Here is a 14,860-nt window from a genome sequence, read left to right on the forward strand (position 1 = left end):
TTTAAAGCAGTATTACACTTATTGTTTTTATGCTTAAACCCTTTTCCGTCTTTGACCCGCATGCATTTGATAAATGGTCGAAATGTCTAAAATTTAATGCTCCAATATATATTTTATACTCGAAACATTAGGCTAGACATTCTTTGTTTTACAATATGTATTGAGTTTTTTTCTATTTTATTTTTTATGTTTTATTTAGTTTGTTTTATTACACTTTAATTAATTAAAAAAAAAATTATTATTGTAATATATTTATTTATTTTTTTCCCTCTGGGGGGAAAAATATTTTTTCACGATTCTCCTGTATCTGTATCCTGTTATTATTGTAAAGTTCAATAAACAGATAAAAAACAAAAACAAAGTTTAAGTATTTTTAAATGTAATAATCATGTTTTTTTTTTTAATAATAATACTGAGAGGTATGATGAAGTGCGAGTCGTACCTGGGCACCCAGATGGTGCTGTTGACAGGAATGATGTTCAAGGCCTTCAGCTGCGCTGGTGTGTGGCTTTGAGCCGCTAGTTCTGGATCTGTTGCGCTCCTGGATGGACATGATTCAGGTGAAACCGGCTCGTCTGGCGGTCTGTCCGTCTCCTCGAAGTCTGCGGATAAAGGCATGCTGCTGGAGCTGGTCAGAGAGCTGAGTGCTCCCGAGCTGGAGCGCTCGATGTGAGGGAAATGGCCGATCTGATCCAGCTGCTCTGAGCTGAAGCCGGAGGACGTCATGGAGCAGTAATCCAGCGAGTCCTGCTGGCACAAGATCTGTGTTCCTGCGTCCTCGCGGTGTGTGACCGTCACCTTCACCGGCTCCAGGGTGGCCGGAAGAGACTCTTCGTCTATATCAGGATCAGGGGTCACAGGGGTCATAACCCCGGCCGGCCTTTGCACGGGGAAAACGTCCCGCAGCGGGTTGGCGTCGCTGCAGTTGTATGTAGCGCAGATCTGGTAGCTGGCGGCGTGATACATCAGAAGTGTGTTGGTGTGATCGTCCAGGCACCAGACGGCCTCGTCGCCCCAGCAGCTGGCAGACGAGACCATGGACAGCACGCAGGACGGCGGGAGATACGGCTCTAGGCGGCGGATGGGCTGAAGCGCCAGGCTGTCGATGACCAGCACACCGGGGCCGTTAGTGTACCACACCTCTGATCCGGAGTGCACCGGCACGATGCTGCGCACGGCGTACGGACGCTGCCGAGGGTCCGAGTCCTCCATGTTCAGAAGATGCTTGTTGATCGTGTGCGAGCAGATGTAAGTCTCACCTTCGACAGGCATGTCGTCTACCAGAGAATAAACCACCACGAGACCGTCAGACATGCCAGCGAACACCTGCGGGAGAGACTGAAACACAAGGACATAACGTCAATAAATGTTTTATATTACTGTATATTATATTATGTTAAATGTTTTTTCTTAATACAATAATACTTACTTATATTAATATAATTATTTATTAATATAACACATTTTTATAAATATTTGTATAATATTTAATATTTACTCACATTAATATAATTATTAATATTTGTATAAACATATATTATTATAACATAAAAAGTGTATTATGTAATATATTATATTATGGAATTTTACTTATTGACTTACATTAATATAGTTATTTATTAATATAATATTTTTGCATATATTAATATATTATATATATTGCATTTATTAAAGGGGTCATATGATTTTGCTAAAAAGAACATTATTTGGTGTATTTGGTGTAATGAAATGTTTTTATGCGGTTTAAGGTTAAAAAAAACATTATTTTCCACATACTGCACATTATTGTTTCTCCTCCATGCCTATTAATATATTATATATATATTGCATATATTAATGTAAAAATATTACATTACTAAATAACCATATTAATAGTTATATTATATATATCATGTTACACTAATATATATATATTTATGTAACATAATACATTATATACTACTGTATTATGAATTTTTACGTAATACAATATCTGCTTATGTTAATATAATTATTTATTAATATAATAATTTAACATGTTTACTCGATAGAATATTAAATTTAATGTTATTTGTAAATAACATTTGTAAATCTATATATTATATCAAGATAAGATTACAATACAATACAATAATATAATATATAATAATAAATTTTTAAGTAATACTATATTAATTTTTACTTATTATAATAATAGTTGCTTCCATTAATATAATTATTAATAAAATAGCTTTTAATAAAATAAAATAAAATAATAAAATAAAAAAATAAAATAAAATAAAATAAAATAATAAAATATAAAATAAAATAAAATAGAATAGAATAGAATGTGTAAGTTTGTATGGTCCTCACCACTAGCAGCACCAAAACAAAATATGACCAGAATAATGACCATTTTCAACTAGATTTCTAAAACGTTCCCCCATCAGCCAAAAACACTTACTTTTCCATCATGTCGAGATCACAAGAAATAAGTTGTCACTCAGAAAATGCATATAATGCATAAGACATAAATCTGGAAATTCTGTCTGCTATGAACTCGAAATGCTGCATATTTCAACACAAGATTTCTGAGAGCTTCAGCTCCATTCTGACAAACAATGTACATGTGGATGAACTCTAGTTGAAATGGTTGATTCACATCATCTCTAGCTTTTTTGTCCCATACATTTTTTGGTTTGGCCTTTTGGGCAGAATTTCCCCTCTGCACTGGAGCAAAAACAGAAGACAGACATTATTTCTGCAATTCATCTGTTGCCACTAGTCGTATAGAAATCACACATTTCTTCTGTAACTTTGTTTAATAATTTAAGCAGATTATCAATTCTGTTGTGAACTGTCCTGATGTATTTAACTTCTAAATGGCCTGGCTGTCTGAGGATCTTCACAAATGCACATCATCATACTAAAACCAAACAACATCCTGTCAAACCATGAACAACATCTGAATATTTTAGTCCGCCTTCACATGCATTTTTGAACAAGTGCCATATCTAAAAGCGTTTCCTCCCTAAAACCGTCCTGACAGCCCCAAACCAGCTGCGTGCTCCTTCCCTGATCTCCACAACTGCTTTTGACATCCAGTTTGTCAGTGACCCCCAGCGAATGGACAGCGGGAACAGAGGGCACTTCAAAGGGAGCGAGGCTCATTTAAGAGTGTGTTTGGAGAAGCGTTGAGGACTGAATCTGTCATTGGGACGTCCGCTGAAGAGAGGGAGAGCGGGAACACCTGGATCACAGCGACTGGAGAGCGGAATGAGAAAAGCCTGCCCACTCACCTAAAATATCAAGCCTGCTGTTCTTACCTGGCCAACAATTTAGTCTGATTTGCTGGTTTTAGAGATTTTTTTTGGCACTTGTTAACTGTTTTTAATACTTAGGGGAATAGTTTAACAATCAAAAATGAAATTTTGCTGAAATTTTACTCACCCTCAGGCTGTCCAAGATGTAGATGAGTTTGTTTCTTTATCAGATTTGGAGAAATGTAGCATTGCATCACTTGCTCACCAATGGATGCTCTGCAGTGAATGGGTGCCGTCAGAATGAGAGTCCAAACAGCTGATAAAAACATCACAATAATCCACACCACTCCAGTCCATCAATTAATGTCTTGTGAAGTGAAAAGCTGCATGTTTGTAAGAAACAAATCCATCATTAATATGTTTTTAACTTTAAACCATTGCTAATATATTCATAAAATTGTTTTCTCCAGTGAAAAGTGGTTTTGTCTGAATCAGGAGAGAACTATGCAGAGATCAAGCACCGTTTACAAGCAGAAACAGTCCAATACAGCTCCAAACAAAAATGTGGGTGGATTTTGATGTGAGAGAACAACAGGGGATGGACTTTTTAATTGGACGAAGCATTATTATGGATTAGGGCTCATATTTTGACCAGAAACAACAGTTTAAATTTAAAACACTAAAGATGGATTTATTTCTTTAAAACATGCAGCATTTCACTTCATAAGACATTAATTGATGGTGTGGATTACTTGTGGATTATTGTGATGTTTTTATCAGCTGTTTGGACTCTCATTCTGACGGCACCCATTCACTGCAGAGCATCCATTGGTGAGCAAGTGATGCAATGCTACACATTAATTGATGGTGTGGATTACTTGTGGATTATTGTGATGTTTTTATCAGCTGTTTGGACTCTCATTCTGACGGCACCCATTCACTGCAGAGGATCCATTGCTGAGCAAGTGATGTAATGCTACATTTCTCCAAATCTGTTCCCATGAAGAAACAAACTACATCTTGGATGGCTTGAGGGTGAGCAAACTTTCATTTTTGGATGAACTATTCCTTTAATTTGAGGAGATCCCTTTGATATATATTTTTTACTTTGTATATCTAAACCAAGAAATAAAAAAAACATACAAGAACATGATCAGAATAAGCATAGTTTACATGACAATGACTGCACGCCGGGGCACTGACCTCTTTCCTGGCGGGCAGTAAAAAGAGACAGGTTACCACAGCCGGACAGGAGAGCAGTTTCTGCGGGTGACTCAAGGGACACATCTCTTTCAGGCTGTAGATAAAGACTTCCTGTTCCTGCAGAAACGGCAACAAGGTATCAAGATAAACATCTCCATTCATTTGCTGCTCTCTTACAAACAGGGTTGGGAATCGAGACATGCCTCTTATTCAGAACCATTTTTGGGACTTCTTACTGGGACCAAATGAATTTCAGGATGTTCAGCTCCACCAGACGTTCACTGAATAAAGCATTTGCACATGCTGTCATTGTGTTGCATTAAAATGCATGTGTCTTTTCTTGGTATATGCACTACTTCGGATGGTTTGTGAGTAAAGATGGTGATTGCAATATAATTCTTACACTTTAATGCTTGAAACAAAAAAAAACAATATAAACAGACTAAATTTTAACACCATTTTAAAGGTGATTTGCACTAATTTTTGAAGTTGAAATACTTAAACAGTTATTCTGTGCTCTATGTTTCAAATACACTATTATTCTAAGTTTGGGATTTTTTTATGTTTTTGAATGAAGTCTCTTCTGCTCATCAAGGCTGCATTTATTTGATCAAAAATACAGGAGAAAAACAGTATTATTGTGAAATATTTTTACAATTTAAAAATAACTTTTATTTTTTTGATATATTGTAAAATTTAATTTATTTCTGTGATGTAAAGCTGAATTTTCAGCATCATTACTCCAGTATAAAGTGTCACATGATCCTTCAGAAATCATTCTAATATGCTAATTTATGGCTCCAGAAACATTTATTATTTGTTATTAATGTTGAAAACACTTGTGCGTCTTCATGTATTAGTTTTTTTTGAAAACTGATACAATATTTTTTTCCAGGATTTTTAGATGAATAGAAAGAACAGAATTGATTTGAAATAGAAATCTTCAGATACATTTTAAACATCTTTACAGTCACTTTTGATCAATTTAATGGATTCTTGCTGAATAAAACTATGATTTTTTCAATAAAAAAAAAAAAACTAAACTTTTGAACAGTAGTGATTAAACACATCTCTTAAAATGATTAAAATCTTAACCTAGAGGCATCAGAATCGGGAGAGTCTCAACTAATATTGTGAGTTTGGGGCAGAAACATCAGTTTGTTCAGGAAACCTGTCTGAAAATGGTAATTATTTCCGCTGTTCTGCTAATGGTGGATAAATTACACACAAGACTTGTGCAACAAACATTTGGTTTGACATAAGTTACAACAATCTCCTTTACTGTGAGAACCAAACGCCCTCAGCATCTATTCATTAGTGCTGTTTCCTTGGTAACAATCCTGCGCTGTTGAACCGAATGCCGCGACTGACAGCTGAACGAACCTCAGTGGCCGTCCACAGGCTGTTCTCCATCTTCATTTGGCAGCTCAGACGTGTTCCCGGGCATGGCATCCGCTTCACCACCACCTGCCCCTTGGCCAAGTTTACCACCGTGTAATTCCTGTAGGACACACACAAACACACACACACAGAGAAACATAAATGTGTCTTTTGGGACACAGCAGTTATGAAATCCAAATTTTGAAGCACTAAAATTACAAACCAAACCAAAAGACTAAAACTAAAATAAACAATACCTAAATAGTAACATAAAAAAATAAAATTAATTGTGAAGCAAATGTGAGTGGTGATTTTCTTGGGGTTATCATTGTTAACTAAATATAAAATTAAAACTATTAAAAAAAAATTGTTAATTGAAATCAAGCTGAAATAAAATATAATAAAATAAAACATTAGACTAAAATGAGAAATATTGCATTGGCAACTAACTGAAAAAAGTTGAAACACTAAAATGACAAACCCAAACTGTTTATATAAATAAGTGGGTGTTGATGGATGGATGGATGGGTGGATGGATGGATGGATGGATAGGTGGGTGGATGGATGGATGGATGGATGGATGGGTGGATGGATTGATGGACAGGTGGATGGATGAATGGATGGATAGGTGGACGGATGGATGGATGGGTGGATGGAAGGATGCATGGGTGGATGGATGGATACAGGTGGCTGGATGGATGGATGTATAGGTGGATGATGGATGGATGGGTGGATGGATGGATGGATGGATGGATGGATGGATGGATGGATGGATGGATGGATGGATGGATGGATGGATGGATGGATGGATGGATGGATGGATGGATGGATGGATGGATGGATGGATGGATGGATGGATGGATGGATGGATGGATGGATGGATGGATGGATGGATGGATGGATGGATGGATGGATGGATGGATGGATGGATGGATGGATGGATGGATGGATGGATGGATGGATGGATGGATGGATGGATGGATGGATGGATGGATGGATGGATGGATGGATGGATGGATGGATGGATGGATGGATGGATGGATGGATGGATGGATGGATGGATGGATGGATGGATGGATGGATGGATGGATAGGTGGATGGATGGATGGGTGGATGGATGGATAAGTGGATGGATGGATGGGTGGATGGGTGGATGGATGGATAGGTGGATGGATGGATGGGTGGATGGATAGATATCGAAATAAAATAAAATAATAAATAAAATAAAACAACTAAAACTAACCTAAATTATAGGGTCATTACTGTTAACTAAACTAAAACTATTAAAAACATTTTTGTTAACTGAAATAAAGCTGAAATAAAATCTAAATATTAGATTAAAACTTGAATGAGACCAAATTAGAAATGCTACCAACTAAATGAAACAAGTTTAAGTTGAAGCACTAAAATGAATCACATATTAATAGTACACAAAATATAAATATTAGACTAAAAACTAAACAAAAATGACAAATGTTGTTTTTGGGAACTAACAGAATAAAGCTGAAGCACTAAAATGGCAAACTTAAACTAGATATGAATACAAATTCAAACTGAACAAAAACTAAATAGAACTGAAATAAAAACTAAATCTAAATAGTAACAAATAAATGAAAAATAAACAAACAAACAATTAAATAAATATTGTGAAGAAACTGTGAGTGGTGCTTTTCTCAGGGCTATTACTGGTCACTAAAATAAAACAATTAAAAACATTTTTGTTAATTGAAATAAAGCTGAAATAAAATATAATATAAACATTATTTATATTTAAAATAAAAACAACAAATATATTAATAAATAAATATAAATATTAATAATAAACTAATAAAAAACAGAAAAGCACATAACAATAGTAAGCACATAATAATAAAATTACTAAAAGTTTAACTAAAATTAAAATGAAAACTGGCAATATAAACCTAAAAGCTCATTCAAAATATTAAAAAAAGTAGTACATAAATATAACACTGGCAAGGGTGTTCTGGGTGGTTTACTTGCAAAAGAGTCAAAACAACAACTTTCAAAGATATTACCAAGGCCTGGAAATATTACTTTTTTTTAATTTCTTGATATTTATCTAACAGTAATAATGACGCTTGATGCCTCTAATGCACACAACACAAGTCTTGTTACTCCTGGCTCTTTTGTTCTTTTGTACGAACACAGTATGTTGTACAAACCCAAATGATTTCAGAGCCGCGTATGATTTATGAAGAGCCTTTAATCTAAACATTTATTATACATTACGCTGTTTTGCAGGAGCAGGGCTCTCAGCAGTGTGGGCCGGTTTGCAGGTTTATATATTCTTCTAATTCATTTGCTGAACAGTGATTCATTACTTGATCAGCGGAGTCATTTATCTGATGGTGTGCTGTGACCGCACACAAATGATTCAACCCGTCACAAACGCACCCTGTAATTCAACTACGGACACTTCGGATCCAAATACCCTAGTAAGTTGTTTATTGTGTTTCCGTTTTTTTCCGTTTTGCTTGTGAAGCCGCAATAATCTAATTGGCAACGTCAAACTTGGACAAATAAAGGCTGCGGTGATAAAGCGATTCGGGCCGACCTCACGCTAATGTACTTAAAATATCATTTACAGGATATTGCTGGTAGGCCATCCGATGATCAAGAGGGTCATTAGATCATAAAAACCCACATGGAGCTTTTACTGCCTGCTTTTTTGATGTCTTGTTTGCTTCCCTGCTGAAAATAAAATACTGTAAACCAGCCTAAATTGGTTTGGTCTCCCGGACTGGTTAGAAAGCCCATTCGCTGGCTTTAAAGGAATTTTGGAATTCCATTTTCACTTGTTTTTTTGGAATTTTGAGGCCAACTCAAACCAGTCAGGACCAGAAAAACAGCTTAGTTTGGTCTCGCAGTCTGGTCCTTTAGGCAGTTTTAGGGTGGTTTTTGGCACTTTTTAGCTGATCAGGCTGTTTCACAAAGATGGGAGGCCAAATTCAACCAGCTAAAACCATTTTAAACCAGCTCAGGCTGGTTCGAGCAGGGTTTTCCAGCAGAGTTTCTACTCTTTTTATCAATCAATTTCCATGACTGCTCCAGTTATCTCTGATTACAAGATAAGGATAATTTTTCCTACATAAACACTCAAAAAACGTCAATTTTGACCAGATAAATTACTTTAGAGCAAAACAAATTAATAAATAAATAAATGAATTAATTACACTAACAAAAATTTGAAATGTTGCCTTGGAAACTAACTGAAAAAGTTTAGACTGAAGTACTAAAATTACTAAAACCGAAATAAAATAAACAAAAACGCAAATAGAAATATGAAAAAAGCAAAAGCAAAAACTAAAAATAAATAAATAAATAAATTCAAATGAAAACCGAAAATTAAAATAAATAAATAAAATCTAATTCCAAATATTAATAAAACCAGTACTATGAATGACTAATACGTCATTAAAGGGGTCATATGATGCTTTTTTTAAAGATCATTATTTGGTGTATTTGGTGTAACAGAATATGTTGACATGCTTTAATGTTCAAAAAACACATTATTTTTAAAATACATATGACCCCTTTAACATTTGTTTTCATTAACTGAAATTTAGATTCAATTTTTACAAAATTATTAACAAACAAACAAAGAAATAGATGCTGCATTTATTTGGTAAAAAATACAGTAAAGTAGAATTTCAAATAACCATTTTCTAATTTTATACATTTTAAAATATCATTTATTTCTGTGAAGCAAAGCTGAATTTTTAGCATCATTACTCCAGTCTTCACTTAATATTTTTGTTGAAACCGTGACATAATTTTTCAGGTTTTTGATGAATAGAAACTTCAAAAGAACAGCATATTTTTGAAATATAAATATATATAAAAATATATAAAAATATAATATATAAATGCCTCATTCATTCATTCATAAATGTCTTTACTGTTATTTTTTTGATCAATTTAAAGCATCACTGAAAAGTATATTCATTTTTTCAAAACATTTTACTGACCCCAAACTCTGGAACTGTAATGTACATAATGAATTATATATTCTATAATAATTTTACTAACTCCTAAGTTGAAAATCACAACTTTAAAATTCCCTGATATTCCCAGGTGTTTCCAGCTGTTGCTTAACCGTCTCAAAGCATACTGGCTTTATTTGAAGGCACTCATGGCCATGTTAAGAGCAGGGCACTAGGTAGGAGGCACAACCTAATATTATGATTAACCCAAGAAAAAGCCTTCATTGTTCTGGCCACGATGACGTACTAGAAGACCCTCCATCACATCTACGTCTGCTCCGTTGGTAATTGCAAACACCTGTGCCGTGAGATAAAAGCGACCACTTCGTCGAAGAGTCTTGTAGGATCGAGTGCCCGCAAACAAAGCGGCCGATGATCAGATGAGCCTGGCTGTAGATCACAGGGCATTTATCAGCCTGGTGGGGCATCGTGCATAATAATGAGCTCTTATATACCTGCTCATGAATATTAAAATGAGTCATATTTTTTAAAGGAGGCTTGAGAGCGTCAAGGGAAGCTGGAAAAATTAGATTCCTGAATGATTTTAATGAGGGTGTTTATATGAGTGAGCCAGAGGTCTGAAGGGGAGCAAATTGGTGGTAAATAGAAAAAATGGGAGAGCGTTTAAATGAGGGAAATGGAGTGAAAGGGTGATTACGGGCTGGTGTGGGGCTTGTACCGGCAGACCAGGGTGATTTCTGTAAAGTGCAAACCTGGTACTTCATTTTCTTTGGCCTTTCGGCCTCATTATTGAAAAGACTCAGGCTCTGTTCCAAAACCTAGTGAGCTGCCTACGTAGACGGCAATTTAAGGAGTCACATGCACACTAATGACACGAATGCTTTTCCAAAACCTTCATTTAGAACAAATTCTAGATCACAGTCACATGCAGTAGTGCTGTTATTGTTAACTAAAACCAAAACCATTACAATTTGTTCACTGAAATTAAGCTAAATAAATAAATAGCTTTAGTTGAATGTTGACTCGAAAACTAAATAAAAATAATAATAAAATAATAAAAAAAAAAATTAAGAATTAAATTAAAATGAAAACTGAAAATAAAAGCGAATTCAAAATAGTAATAAAACTAGTACATAGATATGCCGTTAAACAAATTAAGTTAAAATGGGAAAAAAAATTTATTAAAAAAATGTTATTTTCAAAAATTAGAAATGTTGCCTTGAAAATTAACTGAAATAAAATAAGTTGAAGTACTAAAATTATTAAAACAACCTGAAATTTTTTTTTAAATAGAAATATTCAAAAAAGCAAAAGCTAAAAAAAAAAAAAAAAAAAAAAAAAAAAAAAAAAAATGAAAATATAAAAATAAAAGGTAATTCAAAATTTTAATAAAACTAGTAAATAAATATGCCATTAAAAGTTGTTTTCGTGAACCGAAATTAAGCTAAAATAAAATACAAATAAATAAATAAAAAAATTTAAGTTACAAAATGTTAAATGTTAACTTGAAAACTAACGGAAATAAAATAATTTTAGGTTGAAGTACAAAAAAATTACTAAAAATGAACATTTATGCAATATTTTTTATATCAATATAGAATACAAAAATAACCCTAAAACTAAAATGAAAAATATAAAAATAAAAGCTAAATCATATTAATAAATACTATAAAAATGTATAAAAACACTAAAATAACATTAGAATGAAGTGAGAGAAATGTAAATGAACTATAAATATACTTAAAACTCAAGTGTCTATAAAGAATGCTCCTTGTTACTAAAAGTTGACTATTTACCCAATATTTGTGTGTAGAGTATTAAGTCATTAGTTCATCAACCTGCTAAAACCAAACGCTACTGAAATCAGTTGAAACCACCTCTGTAGAGCAATCCAAATCAGTCATCTATGAGGTTACATTTCAGTGCCCTTAGAAGACCGCTGTCTGTGTAGACAACAGACAGTAAGTTGGCTTATTAGGTTTTTAGAACAGAGCCACAAAATCAAAGTCCCAGACGCACAAACCGACATGATACCAGCACAATTTGACAAGAATGCCACGTGAGCATGCAAGAAAAGCATGGTGCTTTCTCAAAAACACACCTGTCGTCTTTGTTTCCATCCCAGAAGACGGCGTTGTGGCCCTGCAGCGGGGACAAGAAGAGCTGACTGTGTTCCTGGCAGGGCAGCAGGTACCTGAGACAAGCAAAACTGGGTTCCTGCATCTGTCTCATGAGAGGAGCGGCCAGGGGACGCTACAGCCACCGCAGGACAGGACATTATTAGACACATGCCTTATTTCACAACATCTGCTGGTAAAATATGACTATTTTTGTCTCAGGTTTATGTCTATTTTAATATGCTGTACACCAAGGCAATACTGTACACTACAGTTCAAAAGTTTGGGGTTGGTAAGACTTTTTAGTAATGTCTCTTCTGCTCACCAAGGCTGCATTTATTTGATCAAAAATACAGTAAAAACAGAACAATTGTGAAATATTATTACAATGTAAAAGAACTGTTTTCTATGTGAATATATGTTCAAATGTAATTTATTCCTGTGAATTTTCAGCATCATTACTCCAGTCTTCAGTGTCACATGATCCTTCAGAAATCATTCTAATATGCTGCTTTGTCGCTCAAGAAACATTTCTCATTATTATTGATGTTGATAACTGTGCTGCTTCATATGTTTGTGGAAATCGTGATACATTTTTATTTCAGAATTCTTCGATGAATAGAAAGTTCAAAAGAACAGCATTTATTTGAAATAGAAATCTTTAGATACATTCTAAAAAGTCTTTACTGTCACTTGTGATCAATTTAATGAATCCTTCCTGAACAAAACTATTAATTTCTTTAAAAAAATGTACTGACCCCAGTTTGTTGAACAGTAGTGTATGTTCTGTATTAATATATACATTTTCAGCATTGTTGCCTTTGAGCTTTCTTTTATATTTCACCATTTTTGTCATTAAAGTCAATGACAAATACCATCTGAAACACATTTGACTTTAATAATTTGACCTTTTTCCAAGTAAAAAAGCGATATTAAATTCAAAATTATGGGGCGTTCACAAGGACAACCATTTGTCGTGACATTTATATTTTGCATTTAGCAGATGCTTTTAACCAAAGCGACTTACATTGCATTTAAGAAATACATTTTCTCAGTTCATGCATTCCCTGGGAATCAAAAATGCATTGCTCTACTGTTCATGCTACAGGAACACAATGATCAACAGCGACCAGTAATGGTGTGACAAAGTTGAGCAGTTGAACTATATGCTAGAGTTTTGAGAAGCTCCAGCGATCAACGGTCTTTCATTGTGAATGCATCTTTAGGTAAAGACAGGTGCGTGTTGTACCTTCTCTGGTTTGGTGTCCCAGCACTCCTGCATCAGCGTCTGCAGACAGTGAAACTGCACCTCCTCTGGGCTGCCCAGCGCCGGTCTGAGTCCTTTAGACAGCTTCTTAGCGATCTGCAGCTGGTGCTGACCCATGCACGGTCTGCGGCCGGACAGCAGCTCATACAGGACCATGCCGTACGAGAACATGTCCACCTGAATCACCGACGACAACCGTCATCTAACAGCAACCCACCGTAATGCTGTTTAACAGTTTCAGGCGACCCGTGGCTCATTTACAGCCAATTTGCACCATGCAATTCCCTGTCTTGCCGGGCAAGGTAGCAAGTAAACTACTGTAGATCTCCACAAGCTGAGCTGAACATTGCACTTTATTTTCTGGCTGTGACACAATCTGATAAATGAAAACAATAATAAACATCTGGTTTCGTCCTGTCTGTGTGTGCAATTCCTGGCCAGAAAAATAAGCAGCACCGCAAAAAATCATTTTCTGACTTTTTGTCCCATTTTCTAATGCAAATATCAAAAAAAAAGAAAAAAAAGAAAATCCTAAATCAAAATACATTTACTTGCAAAGAAAAACAATCTTGTTTTCTGAAAAATGCATGAAAATTAGTTTATGCTTAAAACAAGAAAAATTATCTCAGTGGGGTAAGAAAAATAATCCTTATTTTAAGCATAAACTTTTTTTAAGCATAAATTTTCATGCAGAAAACAAAACTTAATATCTAATAGACCTAATTGATTGACTTTCTCTCCCAGTAAAAAAAAAAATGCACAAAAAAAAATGTTAGTTTAAATATGCCAGTTGACTAAGAAAAATAATCTTGTTATTTAGTAGAATTTAGTATATTTAATAACCATTTTCCTTAAATGAAGTAAATGTATCTTGATTTAAGAATGTTTAGATATTTGCAGTGATTTTTCTTTTGAAACACATTTCTTCAAAAGTAAAAATTGATGCAATATTCAACTTTTCATTCAACAGATTTGATTTATTCAGCCACAAACTAACAAAATTAATGACAAAATTAATATTTAGAAATTTCATACTTTCAGCCACTTGTTGTAAAAGTTGTTCTTAAGTAAATGTAACTTGATATAAGAATGTTTAGATATTTGTAATGGAAAACAAATTAAAAATACTGATCATTTTTTGCAGTGAAAATGTGGCCTGGACTTTATGCCGATGGTGAAATGTGAGGCCAGAAGGGAGGAGAGACGGAAAAGCAAAGGATGACTTAACAAAAGAATGAAGTCATGATTTCTGACACAGCAGATCGTACTTCACACACTCCTGTGGTTTGTTCGGCAGACATATTTCTATTAAACGTCTTTCTAGGTCATTTCCATAAATGGCCATGAGCTTTGACGAGAGCCGTGTCAATCCGGGACTGTATTTTTAGGGCACTTGGCTTTGCCATCACAAAGAAAAAAAAGGCACATTTCCACATTTCGCTTTAATTTTGGTAGCCTGATATGACATCACAGAGCAGGCATGTGAAAGAGCAGGAAATAGTTTGTAGTTGAGACACACACACACACACACACACACACACTCACACTCACACTCACATCTACAGAAACTCTTTACTCTCAATCTATCTTGAGTCCAGATATCTCACGTGAAAAGGCTATCACGCTAATGATTCGATTAGCAATGACATTAATCACTGATGAATTAAAATGCCTCTTAGGAGACTAGGAGAAACACCACTGAATGAT

General features: G+C 34.7%; 1 protein-coding gene across 1 annotated transcript in view; it reads right to left on the bottom strand.

Moving 5' to 3' along the window:
• The window catches only part of LOC107662317 (leucine-rich repeat serine/threonine-protein kinase 1-like), a 109,504-nt gene that overhangs the window by 10,876 nt on the left and 83,768 nt on the right, over positions 1-14,860 (bottom strand). The window contains exons 29-33 of the mRNA XM_016452303.1: positions 13,136-13,330; positions 11,871-12,022; positions 5,808-5,925; positions 4,425-4,541; positions 443-1,338 (exon numbers count right to left, since the gene is read on the bottom strand). Of these exons, the coding sequence (XP_016307789.1) occupies positions 443-1,338; positions 4,425-4,541; positions 5,808-5,925; positions 11,871-12,022; positions 13,136-13,330 (1,478 nt within the window). The remainder of the gene's footprint in view (positions 1-442; positions 1,339-4,424; positions 4,542-5,807; positions 5,926-11,870; positions 12,023-13,135; positions 13,331-14,860) is intronic.

Source organism: Sinocyclocheilus anshuiensis, unplaced genomic scaffold, assembly GCF_001515605.1.
Source record: "Sinocyclocheilus anshuiensis isolate Anshui unplaced genomic scaffold, SAMN03320099.WGS_v1.1 scaffold579, whole genome shotgun sequence".
Lineage (NCBI taxonomy): Eukaryota > Metazoa > Chordata > Actinopteri > Cypriniformes > Cyprinidae > Sinocyclocheilus > Sinocyclocheilus anshuiensis.